Below are 14,383 nucleotides of genomic sequence, written 5' to 3'. Positions count from 1 at the left end.
TAACTCATTACTTAATGATTTTAAATAAGTATAATTATAATTAAGGTACAGAAATTTAAAAAAAAAAATGTTATAACTTTGTGTATTTTAATGACAATAGTTAACATGAACAATTTATTCAAAGATATAATTAATTCGAGAGATAAAAAAATGCTTTAGTTTCTTTCTAGTTACCGTACATTTTTTTATTCAGATTATAGAAATTTTATATTAGCTATGGTTTTAGCATAAAAAGACTTGACAGATTAAAAATAAAATATTGTGTCTAATATGGCTGCCGGTCGATTCTTATTTTATTAGCATTTATTGTTAATTTTTTTATAAATAACTCCCTTAGATCCTATTACTGTGTTAATATGACAGAGAACTGATATAAAGAAAATCATGACTTCTACTCCAAAGTCAGAGAAATGTACACAAGGTAAGTAACGCGTTTTTTACATTCCATTTCAATATTTAATATTCAGTAGTATACTATTTATTCACAGCAAATCTTAATAAAATTTGAATATTTAGGACTTTTTAAAATATGTGACAATTTCTAAAGGTGTATTAAGTTACAGGTTTATAATCCTTTGTGCTTTACACTTTAAATTAGCGTTCATTGTAAAATAACGCAATAGAATTCTTAGTTAATGTTTTCAAACTAATTTATTTTTTGTTAGAAAAGTGTGAAAATTAAAAAAAATATTGCGTTAATGAACAATATACCTCGAGCAAAACAAAACTGCTTTGACAAGACTAATAAATAATTTCATTAATAATTATTTTGGTCCTTATTTATATTTAATGCCAACAATATTTAACTTAAAAATATTAATATTAAAATTGTTAGGTATGCTACATTTACCTTTAAGATATAATGTGGATTTTTTTTTAGTGTTTAAAGTTTTAATCCATTAACTTTTTAAATGAAAGAAATTTAATTAATCAATAAAATTTGTATCATTATTTTATGTGTAACATTATTAAACTCTAATTTAATTAGATTTATAAAAAGCATTTGTTTTATTCTAAATTTACAATAATACACACATTATCATTATGATATCACCACAGAAAAGAAGTAAAAGTATTGTTTCGATTTTACCTAACAAAACTAACATGGACATAAGTTCTCTGACAGCTTAATTATCTATTATTGTTATATAAATAAATCAAGTTATAATCTTCCATTAAATTGTTTAATATTTTTTCAGGAATATTATTTGCTGAGTAGATTTCTTGGAACTAAGTTGTTAACTATGTCTATGTTTATATTCCACTTTTAAAGTAATTAAATATCCATATATATATTGAATCTATAATCCAATAATATATTTATGTTTTCAATATAATAAATAATAGTTGATAATTAAAACTACAACACTAATTGCTGTAAAAGTAAACAAACCACCACAAAAGAATGTAGGATGATAATCTTCTAAACAGCTGAACATATTTCTTGAATCATGACTAATAACACTCGTACCCCTATAGAAACATACATAACCCATACACCTGTATACATATGTATGTTATGTGTGCATATCATACTTTAATATGCTTTTGTTTTGGGGTACCCTATTTAGGGGGAAAAAATAGAAATTTACTATAAAAATTTTCTTACAAATTAATTGGACCAATTTTATTTATGGATAGATAGACAAATATATTTTATTGCATACAAAAAATTATTATTTTTTGTTAAACAAATTGAGCATTCAAGCGAGTCAAATATTGTGCACAGGAAATAGTTGGAATATTTAAGTTCTAGTATGTCGTGGGGCTGGGGCATGAGGGTGTGACTGTAACGTGATGGTTGTGGATTCAATCCCTGCTTGAGGGAATGATTTATTATTTATTAATATATTCATTTCTTCACTCTAGCACCAAGGCAAAAGCCCAGCGTTGTGTTCCGCCGTTCAACACGTAATGTCACGAAAAAATGGATAGAAAGTGGGAAATGGAGTGTCTTAACACTGTGTTCCCTCTGCCTACTCTAATGTCGCTAAAATAATTTTCTTTAAATAAAATGAAAACTGATGTTGTTGTACCTATATTTAATGTGCCTATTTTATTATAGTTATTACGTTGCGACAAACAACTCTAATACTTGTTCTCAATATATAACAGTACTATTTAGAATACCATACATTACTTCTGAGGTTGAAGACGCGATATTATGTATGCTATTCAGTTCGCTCCGGAGCGCAGTCCGTCCGACTTATTTTATTAATATTCCTGCGGTTAATGCTGAAAACCACCGAGCAGCTTGTATAATGCCGTTCGAGTCGTTCAGCTCTCTACTAAAAGAGGTCGAGTATTCTGCAAATTTTAAATATTAATAATTTATAAATAATATTTTACATAAACTCCCATGTTTATTGTCATTTGTTATACACTTGGAAAGTACTGTACACACACAGTCTATAGGTTCGATTCTGATGAAAGGAATATATTTTATATTATTTTCGTTTCCCGATTTATTTTGGCAGATCGAGGTTAGGGTCGTGTTAGCACACGTTTGAGACCAGCAGCGTCTCTTCATAGCAGATCTTTGAGACCAGCGTATATTTAGGTCTAGTAGACTTTTCATTAGATGTTGTTTACTTTATGTTTATAATCAACGTTTAAGTTAGTAAGTAATTTGAACTCGTATTATTGCATTTAATGATATGAAAAGCTGAGTTTAATCGTGATTTAATATATGGATAATACAGGTGAATATAAAATAATTTTAATTAAATTTTCTTAAGGCATCTTTATTTAAAATTAATTATGGGACATAAAAATGTTTCCGTTATTTATTTTTCATTTATTTGTTAGTTGTTACTACTAAAATTTTAATAACATAAATGATAAACGACTTCGTAAACGCAAAATGGACATATTTTTTTATATCATATATCAATTATTCCTTAATACCTATTTGTTTAAATACAATTGAAAAAATGAATAAAAAGTCGGGAGACTTTTTAAAAATATATCTATATCAATTCTAAGTTATCAATAAAATATATAAAGCCCCGGTGTACAGATAGTTTCTAACTCTGCATGCTCTGGCCTATCTGCTAAGGCAAAATAACGGGACCTCGTCAGTCGACAAGAGTTCAAGTGCCCAGCGTCTTATTTTCTTATTACTCAAATGCTTGAAAATGTAACTAGTTTTAGATATTTTGAATACTGAATATTGCCATATAAAATTATTATCTAATGTAGTATTGTAAACAATAACACTATTATGGAATATGATTTAATATTACATTTTGTTTGTAACACAAAAGTGGAAAATGATGTTTGTGATGATGAGTGTGTTAACACAAGGTTCCGTCTGCTTACCCTGCTGTGTGCTGGATACAGAGTGAACCTCATTCATAAGAAGACAGTATGAAATATGTCTTAAATCTGATTCTCGTTTCACTGAAATAATATGACACCATTTTATAAAAAAATATTCGACCACCATAAAGCTTAAGGCTGAAGATCCGTTATAGGGAACCAATTTGCACCGTGCACAAGTTGTTATTTCCTCAATTACCCTAAGCTATTCACATAGTCCGTTTGCGCAAACATTGCAAGCGGTGTTGCGATGTTCACGTGAGGATCTTGATTTATGGCTAAGACATTTGTTGGTGCAGGTGCTAGATTGGGTTACCTTGACTCCGTCCATGGCATAAGGATCTGTTGAATGTCGTTTTTACTAGCAAAAGTGAAAGGCCCGACCAGTCCAAATAGCTCGTCTCGAAATCATTCGTCGTTTTGATAGATTTAGTAGTTAGTACTATGTGGCGTTAAGCTCATGCTTGCTGGCTGGCGTGCAGAATTGCGGCTCTCTTAAATGATTTTATATTATTTTGACCTTTGGTTGGTTGTTTGGTCAGTTGTTCTCGTGATTTGAAAACGTTGTAACAAATTAATAAAAATTAAATGGTTCTATTGTTGATGTTTTTGTTATATTTTAATTATAAAACTAATTGGAGTTATTCCATATCCATCCACATGTAGTATTTCATTCACTTACATTGACCATCCCTCATGCCGCACAATTTGTGTGTTAGGATTTAGTTTCAAAGGAAACAATGATAGTGGTGGAATGTATGCAATAATTTAGTTCAATTATGCCACATAAACTTTTTAAAGTTAATATTTTAATAGGTACTTAAGAAGCGGCATATTTTCATGGAGCGGCCGCGTAAACGAGCTTTCTTAGTTTTTTTCAATGTTCAACATCAACACATACAGTTTTCTAACATCCTAATAACGCCCTGGCAGCCCAGCTCAATCTTGAGGAGTTATATAATTCTTTAAGATTTAGCGAGGGTTTTCACGTCACATCTTCGTTTTTTTGTCATGTCGATGTCAACAGAAAGTGCTCATCCTGTTGACCAACTTTTCTAAAGCAGTATTAATATGTCTTATAGATTAGACGGGCCACTAGCATTTATGAAAGAAAATGTGAAATTTAATTCTTAAACAGAAGTCGTATATATGTAATGTTTAATTGGGTTTCACATGACATTAATATATTTGTATACATAAAAATGAGATTATCTATATTAAAATTAATAACAAATGTGAATTTAATATTTCCTATGGGTATTTTCAATATATTTTAATTCTTCTGATGATAAAAAAATCCAATTAATATTAATTAATAAGACAATTTTACCAAATAATAGTCCGCTTATGCTTCATAAGATTTATATTTTTTTATAATGTATGAATAGTAAAGTAATTGAAATATGTCCAGATACAATGGCTGGACGTGATAAGTAGAAGGTTAGGAGTAATACGATCCCGTTAGATTAGGTATCGCGATCGGGCTAGTTTATTGGAAAGTGAGTTGCTTGGACCGTGGCCGGTGGCCGGTGTGCGCCTGTGTGTGCTTTCTGCAATCGGAAGAAAAAGTTTCAATCGAAAATTATTTACTTCAATACTCACTTCTTTCTATTTGTATCCGCTTGTAATGTTTTTAGGTGATATTTTATGGTTCGCCGCAACCTTGCTGAGGAGATTTATAGTTTATTGTTTGTCTATTGTATCATATATTCAAAAAATCCAATCAGCTTCACGCTGCATCCCGCATACATCAGGGTAGGCAGATGGAACCTAGCGTTAAGACACTCCGTTCCCCACTTTCGAGGCCGGGCTTTTGCCTTGGCAATAATGATAAAAAAAAGAAGAATAAATGATAATATTTAGAAATAATAATTAATTCCCTATAATAATACTTATTATATGAAGCTGTCGTCTGGCAGGGGCACAAGAATGTGACTGTAACGCGACGGTGGTGGGTTCGATTATCAATTCCGGTAATATATTATTATTTATTAATATTTTAATTTTTCGCTCTGGTACCAAGGCCAAAGCGGGGCGGTGAGCTTGACCTCAGCACGCGATGCCTCGAAAACTCGGCGGAAAAGTGGAGAACGGAATATCTTAACACTTAGTTCACTCTGCTTACCATACTATATGCGGGATACGACGTGAAATTGAGAAAATATCACCATCACAGACTATGCATGTATCGAATGATTTTTGTATATATTTAAGGTCAGATACATTTCTTTATCTATGAAGGAATATGAAATAAATATATTTTGGCTGTTATGTATATTAAATGATACGTACCTACAGATACTTAAAATCAATTTAAAGATAGTTTTAGAACAAAAATTGATCATTCTAATTATTTTTCATTTTTATTATGTTGCATGTTTAATACAGTTACGGCTGCCTTGCGTGTAACCCTGACTATCTGTTAATGGTCAAGTGACACAGTTGTCTGGCACACTTTTAATTTACCTAACAAAGTGACCAATTAGACTTTTGAGAAAATGCAATTTTAATTGAATTTAAATTGAATTGAATATAAATCTTTAACATTATATTGGCACTTATTATTTACGAGAATATAACCAAAAACAGATTTTGGCCACATTTGCTAAAATTTTTGCAATTTCCATTTATTGAGCACAATAAATTACGCATACTTCTATTACAGTTGTTATGTAATTAATTATTGTTTTGGATTGGTTAAGTTATACTAGAATATGTGAGGGCAGGTGTGTGGTGCGCAGGCGCAGCCGAGGAGATGCTTGGTTTTGTGACTTTCACTCTCGATGGTGCGACAGCAGCGGCTCTAGGCAGACCGGCGCAGTGCCGTCGCGTCTGTGCTGTCGTTCGCACTGGTTCGCACGTTCTAACGCGTATATATTTCGCCCGAATTGAAGACCGACGTCCTGTGTCAATAGTATGCCTCATTGACTTGTTACAGTGCATATTAGTTGTTCATTGGGATATTGAAATTTTATTGTGAAAAATTATTAGATATTTTTAGAATATTTCACAAAGTGCACGTTGTAATACCAAATTATCTCGATGCTGTGCCGACTAAACTGTGGATTTTCGTAATATACTGCAACATGTCCAACGATTTGTAAAGTAGAGAGTCTCTATTTCATTCTATGCATTTAATTAATATTTTGTTAAATAATATATAATCTATTACTTATAAATTAAAGAGAAAAACCCCATAGAAAATTTATTTAATGTTTTAAAATAAACATGAGTTTCACTATATCGTTTATGGTGTATACCTAATAGCTTTCTATACCTACTTTTGTGTATAAATTTCTCCACTTAGTCTTACCTACATATTAATTGATTACATGCGGATTCGTGTTTTTATCCGATTTTATATATAAAAATTCAATTTCTTAATATAATTTGGAGAAATGTTAGTACAATATCATGTGATCGCATAAAGCTCGGTACGACGCTTACTGTAAATAAATAATGACCTAATTGTACCTTACGTCTTTGCTATTTCGGTTCTTGAATGATCGTCATGTGTTAATCTGATTTTGAATGTCACGATACCCTCAGTGTCTCATAATACCCTGTAACGATAGTGCGGAATAACATATTCAGAGAGAAACTTGTCGCTAGTGCTGTGCGAACTTTCGAAGATTTCTAAAGGACAGGCACTCCCTTTTTCCCAGATATTCTGAATGTCTAACTTCAAATTACTTATTGAATAGCAGAAAAGTGTATTTTTAACAATTTAATAAAGTAATAAAAATGACTGTGTGATTTTAAATATGTATTGTGCCGACATGCCTCATTACGACGAGAGTTTTATCCACGATGACAATCAGAATCAAAAACGGAACAAACGTAGCTATCACGTATATAAAACGGGACTGAGTCCAATTAGTTTTATAGAATCTAACAACGTAATTCATGCCCTTGATGGAAGAGGGAATAATGTTATCAAAAGAAATATTATTAACATTAAACAACGTGGCCGATACAAACCTGAGGCATCGACATCACAATCTAATTCCAATACTAAATGTAAAAGAACCGATTTAATCGTAAGTCGATGTCCGCCTATAAGTGTTTTCGATCCCAGAAAACTTTATGATATAAGAAATAATAATGTGGTTTCTCTAACGCCATGTAAAAGTTTTGATAATTTAACCTTGAGACATGGTAAGCGAGACATATCGAAGGACAAAATGAGAAATGGATCAAGTCTTCAAAATTTAATGCAGGAGGATAGATTGAAGCATTTTATTTCTCCGATCGAAGATTGCCAGGTGGCTCGAAAAGGAGATGTGAGAAACTCTTATTCGGTCGCAGAAGCTCGCAGAAGGCCAATACAACGTCGATTTTCCCGAACTACAGCGAATCCCGGTGTTGGAGTTTACAGAAAAATTTACTTGGATGGATGTGAAAACCGCAATAATGGTATACTATTTTACCGTATTATTAATCTATATATATAAAATCGAAAGGTCACTCACTCATCACGAAATCTCAGAAACTACAAGTGCTAGGAATCTCAAATTTTGCATAGGAGTTACTTATAGGACGTAGGTGCTCGCTAAGACGGGAATTTGCAATATTCGACTTCTAAGGGGTTGTTTTTGGGGTCGAAAGTTTGTATGAAACTTCGTTACTACAAATGCTAGGAGTCTCAAATTTTGCACAGACGTCACTAGGACGTAGTCATGGAGACAGAAATTAATAATAAAATAGTTCACGCGGGTGAAACCGCGAGCGGGCCGCTAGTTTATTATATGATTATTAATAACAATTTTTACAACATCGATAAATGTTAAAATTATTTCCATTGCACAAACGGAAGAGAATGTAAAGTGCTTTCGGTTTTTCTCCTAGGCATTTATTAGTGGAGTTGTATATAATGGAGTCGTTGATATTGTATAATAGAACGTAAGAGACGCGGGAACAATCTATTGTCTATTCGTATCTATTGTTGTTGTAATGTTAAGGCCGTTAATGAAATCTTAAATATTTACTAAATTTACGTTTGTTTTATAATTTGGTTGTTTCTTTAATATTTAGCATAGAGATAGATTATATCTTGGATAACATAATTATGATTACGTGGCAGGACCTTATGAGTTATCATTCTATTCCTATTCTATTCTATGAGTTATCATTCTATTCGAGGTCTTTGACATAAATAGGAAGTGCCGACTCAAAGAGTAAAAATATTTCCTATATCTAATCTACAAATGTATGTTATTAGAGATGTGGCACTGGCTGTCACCCTGGACGAGTATATTATATGTAGATAGAGATAGAGAGCTCGTGCCTATTACCGTATTTAACCAGACCGTAACAGAGTCCGGCGAATTCAACTTTGCGACTGAATTAATATGCAATATGGAATACCAGACATGCTCATGCGTCAATCTACATATCGAAGTGTAAACATCTCTTATAGTTCTTTGTTTTTTTTTTTTACTTTATAAATGATATTATTTCAAATATTTACGTCGCCATTTCAGCTATGCCTTTTAAAGATACTTTGCTATATCTAACTGATTATTAGATATTTTAAATATTAGAAAAAAATATGGTGCTTTGTTGCATTTAAATTTCGTTTGTCTTAAAGTTATCTCATCTATCCTTTTATATGGTGGATGACACAAATAGTATATTTATATTATTCTTAAAGTTATGTTTGAATTTTGTAATAAGAATATATTAAACCTTAAAATGAATTTTGAAATAAGAATTTAATAAGTCTTTTTCAAAACTTTCATTACAGTCATTTAATTACGTCAGTAATAGTTACTTGGACGGTGAATTTTTGTACAAATAAATACTTTTTTAGTATTGCTATAAGATAGGAAATATGATTTACTTATACGTACTAAAAATGTTATTGCATAATCAGAATCTTATGCCAGCCTATTGCCGAGAATTCTGTATTTAAGAAAACAAGTTTCCAAAATCAATTTACTCGGAAATTAGGGTTAACTTGGATGCCTTGATAAAAATCCTAATATATTTTCAGATAAATAAGGACTTCTTTATTTTGCTAATATTATAATAAAATAAATTTGTTAACGTTAGCCTAAGCAATGAAATAGAAACATGTTACGCGCACTTCGGACATTCAAAAATTATATAACTTAATAAATTACAATACACACTCGCTAGCTTTCTTTGAGAGAGAAAATTGTTTAATATAATTAGATGTAGTTATGAAATTGTAGGTATATTTTTTTTAGGTCCTATTATTTATTGTAGTTAAAATAAAAATATTTTACATATCTCAAAGAAATCGTGCTATTTTATCGTAAGATTAATTCTAAATAAATAATATAAGAGGCCAGCCGTGGCGCACAAGCGTGTCGATAGTAAACGCGATAGGTTGTGTGGGTTCGATTCCTACTTGGGGGTATGAATCATATTGTTTTCATGAGTTGCGCCACTCAACAAGCAATGTCTCTACAATTTTGGCGGAAAGTAGGGAACGGAGTGCCTTAACACTAGGGTTCCCCTTGCTTGGCGACTCTGCTATTTGCGGTGAAGCTAAAAGAGAACAATAATATTGTAACCAAACTTCAACATTTCGTTGCCACACTTTTAATATAGAAACAGATTCAAGGTGTTTACGTTGCATATGAAACGTTGTGGACGACCAGCTTTAGTTTGTGTTTACGATATGTATGACGCACTCGGGCCCAGGAAGCGGGCACGACCCGGCGTCCGTCCGGCGCGGGACGGTGCGCTGTCCTCAGCTCCTCAGTCCTCGGTCCTCACTCCTGTCTCGGTCGTCACGCGCCGCGGACTGGGCGCGTCCTGCTGTCGCCTTCGCGTGTATTTTTAAACGCCACCGTCATTGATAAAGCTGTGCTGTGTTTACTTGTTGTCTGTCCTCCTACGCTTCTTATAGCAATAGAAGCTTAGTGGAAGTGTTGTTTTTTTATGTTGTGTTTCTGGTGATGTCATAAGTTAGTTGTGTTTGTCTATTGTGCATTGATTGACGAACTCTTAATAAGTGCATCCTAATCAGGTAAACTTAATTATATATATGAAAATTATGTTAAATGTATCAAAGTTTTATGGAAGATTGACCTATTTGGTCATTTTTTACATATTATATATAGCCTTGTATCGTTTTTGTATGTAGATATTAAAAATAACTGTTAAATGATTCAACCTAAACATAAAAAAAAACAATTTACCTTTTATTTTACCTCACAAAACAAATTCATAACTGTAATATTTAATGTTAGCATTGTAGAAGGATAATACAATGACTCTGATATCATATACAACTAATAAGTATTGGGTCGGGGCGTATTTGTCGGACGTAGCTATTACGTCAACAATCCTTTGGATAATTAATTATAATTTGTAGCGTTATTATTATAGCAGACTTAGACTTACCAAGTTATAAAGTGTCCACAAGTGATTCAAGAGTTGTAACACTTTGATTAAAATAAGAGAAAATATTCAAAAGTAGAGCGGTGACACTATTTCTATTTTATGTCTATATTTGGTGTGATATATTCTAATTAGGTGATGTGAACTGTGTGTGATTTAAAAGATAGAGTTTATATTATGGGTTTTCGCGTGGGTTTTGTGACATTTTTGTAAAACTTCCTGTTTTTGATTTGCGGAATCACTTTGGACCAATTTTTGTCAAAATTTATATTGAAATTAAATTGATTTTTAAATATTTATTTGAAGTGGACATTTTGAAATATTTTGTGTATAGGTAACTATAGGTAACTAAAGATAAAGAAATATTTTTTTACACTGTAATTAATATTTTAGTAGGAAGTGTAATATCTTACAATTATTGAACAAAATTCATTGTTTAATATAATTGTATTTAAAAAAATTATTACAGTGTAACTAGAAATGCATTTAAAGTATGAGTGACAAGCACACCAATTACTTATAGTTAATATCCACTGAGTAATAGATAGAAACGATCTAATGAACCTGCTTAACTTTTATACAAAAAAAAGTACTTGATAGTTATTTTTTAATCATTACACATGCCCGTAAACGGTTGCAGAAAACGAGGTTTGCGGCGAGGCGGGTTCGGGGCACCGGGGATCACTGCGCGGCGCCAACAAGCTAGCTCGCCGCGCGCGCTCCTTCAAGGACGACCTGCTCGAGCGCATCTCCAACATGCGCTCGCCGGCGCAGCCTCAACATCCGCCGCATCTAGCCACCAATATCAGGTCAGTGCGTTATCTGGCACGTTATCTGACAGTTAGCACGTCCGTCCGTCCACTGCCGCTTGGACTATAATATGAGTGATGACGTTTTTCGGTTTAAATTTTGCGTTTAAGGTCTTGTTTTAGTAACAGTTAGCACATCTGTCCGTCCACTGCCGCTTGAACTATAATATATATAGGGAGATGACATTTTTTTGTTGTAAATTTTGCGTTTAAGGCCTTGTTTTAGTAACAGTTAGCACGTCCGTCCGTCCACTGCCGCTTGGACTATAATAAGGGTGATGACGTTTTTTGATGTAAATTTTGCGTTTAAGGCCTTGCTTACTAGTTGCTAAAATTGTAATGACCTTATTCTTAGTCATCTATTTCATATAAATGTTTTTAATGATTACTAATTATAATTAACCTTGGCCATTTATGGTAAACTGACACAAGCTACTGCCTTTATAAATGATATTGTAACTATTATAATTATTAATTAGATACTTTGTTACATGATTTCTTATCACCATATTTAATTATCCAAAAATTGTAGGGGTAATTTGCCTATAAATGAATTCTTAACAAATTATAATTTCCCATTGAATTCTATTGAAAATAATACACATATTTGGTACAAATGACGTACTATGACAAGTAGACTATTGTTCTATCGTACAACTTTTGCCCGTATTTGTCATCGCAACACGTTATCTTTCACAGTTGTGTACATAGCAATGAAATCAACCCGTCAGCTATTGCCTCTTATCTGAGATGATAATAATGTTGCTTATACATAAGTCTATTATCTTAGTGGCAGCGATTCAAGAAAGTCGATCACTTCTTTAATTGTAGCTCGATAATAAGTTTTTTTTATAAGTACATTCATAAAAAGAGATTTCATTGAAGAGAGAAAAGAGAGAAAAAAGAGTTTCCATCAACCTTTGTACTGTCGTACAAACGTTTAGTGCAGTATTTAATACGTTAAAAGTAGCGGTTGTTGTGAGTCACGGCTAGACTGTCGCGCGCATTAATGACATTGTCCGCTGAAATCTCATTAGTTCTGTGCGTGCAATGTCGAGTGATTACATTTTAATGTCCGCCACCGGGCCGTTGTCAGTTTGTGTATCGTTTTATTTACTGTGCTCTGGACGTGAGTTCATTTGAAAGTGGACCAGTGTGTTTGTTGTAAGTGTGGGTTCGAATCTCGTTTAGGTACATGTGATTTTACATCCGTCTTAAATGGCGAACGTTGTGCGATCACCCGTTGGTTTTTGGATAAACAAGCGCACTAGTAAACTTCATCGACGCCTAATCTACAATGGAAAGCGGTATTTGTTTATTTTCTAAAACTTGTGTATGTAATTACTCGTTTTAAAATAATTTACATTACAATCATATTTCTGTATATTTTACATTTTGGACCAACTAAGAATAGTTTATTTAATATTTTCATTTCTTCACTTTGTGTGTCGAAAAGTATGGCGTTGAGTTACGCCCCTCAACATGCAATGCCTCCAGAATTCGTCAGAAAATGGGGAGCAAGCAATTTAAGACACCCTTAACTCCCTCTGTCTACCCTACTAAAGCGGGAAAAAGCGTGAAGCTTTGAAACTGATCAATTGTTTACAATTTCGCTTTTTAGTAAATTTTCAAAATGGCTTAATTTTTAACTAGTATTAATTGTTAAAAAAATAAGGTTATCAATTAATAGTTCATTAATTTAAGTGATTTTTAAGTAACAATTATACTAATGACAAAAATGAATTCACAGCACACTCAACGTTAAAGCTTATTCTATATAAATATGTAATTTTATTTACTCGTACTTTATTTAAACATGCGTATGTATAGTAAAACTGAACCGGGACTTTGAATATCAAATATAGCTTAGCTTTGTTATTCGCGCCGACCCGCCTCGCATACAGAATGTATGTATTCTTTCGCAATATATACTAGGCATTCCAATCAGTGGCGTATTTCGGGTGATATTTTATGTAATTGTTTGACCATTTGTTGCGATATGAATTTTGTTTTTTTTTTTTGTGGAACTCTACGCGTCTATATATATTTTGGAAGAATAATAAAAAATAATATGATATCTTTATACATAAGTTCTTATTATTTACAATTTCGTTCATTATAATGAGTTCTGATTGTTTTTATAATTTGCTTATACGCGTGCTTTACCTCGAAACGAGTGAGAAGACATGAAAATATTAAATATCTAATTATATCACAAATATCTAATAGTTGTGCCCCTGTACCACGACTGGCCTCGCTTTTATTATAAACGCCATAGTACTTTTACTATAAATTATGTTGTACATATTAGAAATTAGTCATCATTGCAACATGTAATAAATTAGCATTCATTATGTTTTCTCGTCTATTTAAATAATAACATTAACATTTCACTTTTAAAACTTAATATTTACAGAACGATGTGAAAATTATTATTGTTTATTTTCAGATCTCACTCCCCGCTTAGTCCGAAACCTCGGAACATGGGCGCAAAAACGGTCACGGAGGAAGGTGAAATCACGCCGGCCAAAGAACTGGAACGGCTAGTCAAAGAGGTCTGTTTTTACCTATGAAACTTGGTTTATAAATTACCGACTGCCGATTACAAGAAAAAAAGATGAAAAATCAATCTGGAATAGTTTAAACCTTTAATGATTAATGTTTTTTTTTATTATTTATCTTTTTGCTTATAATTTTTTTTTAATAATTTCAGGTTACATTTGGATTAAAACATTTCTCTGATGTCATTACAAAAAGGAAGCTCGAAATGTTGCCCGACAACGGCACTATTGTTTTCGAATCGATCGCAAATATACACAAAGGTACTACATTATGCAATTTTTATCAGTGCACGATCTTTTTTTGTGTTTTTCTTGTTA

General features: G+C 32.2%; 1 protein-coding gene across 7 annotated transcripts in view; it reads left to right on the top strand.

Moving 5' to 3' along the window:
* The first annotated feature begins 257 nt into the window (after positions 1-257).
* C3G (C3G guanyl-nucleotide exchange factor) overlaps positions 258-14,383 on the top strand; it is a 31,446-nt gene continuing 17,320 nt past the window's right edge. For 3 of the 7 annotated variants that reach the window (XM_085192499.1, XM_085192498.1, XM_085192497.1), the window contains exons 1-4: positions 6,656-7,737; positions 11,336-11,504; positions 13,954-14,059; positions 14,218-14,326. In XM_085192499.1, coding sequence (XP_085048625.1) covers positions 7,086-7,737; positions 11,336-11,504; positions 13,954-14,059; positions 14,218-14,326 — 1,036 coding nt within the window. In that variant the 5' untranslated portion in view covers positions 6,656-7,085. Of the gene's footprint in view, positions 422-6,653; positions 7,738-10,042; positions 10,322-11,335; positions 11,505-12,297; positions 12,812-13,953; positions 14,060-14,217; positions 14,327-14,383 lie in introns of those variants that run through there. The other 4 variants (XM_085192500.1, XM_085192496.1, XM_085192502.1 and 1 more) reach the window with 4 other exon arrangements.

The sequence above is a fragment of the Heliconius melpomene genome, chromosome 11 (genome assembly GCF_056956725.1).
Source record: "Heliconius melpomene rosina isolate 202511_hmr_F chromosome 11, ASM5695672v1, whole genome shotgun sequence".
Lineage (NCBI taxonomy): Eukaryota > Metazoa > Arthropoda > Insecta > Lepidoptera > Nymphalidae > Heliconius > Heliconius melpomene.
The sequence above is the reverse complement of the archived record's forward strand: the minus strand, read 5'-3'. Positions and strand labels throughout refer to the sequence as shown.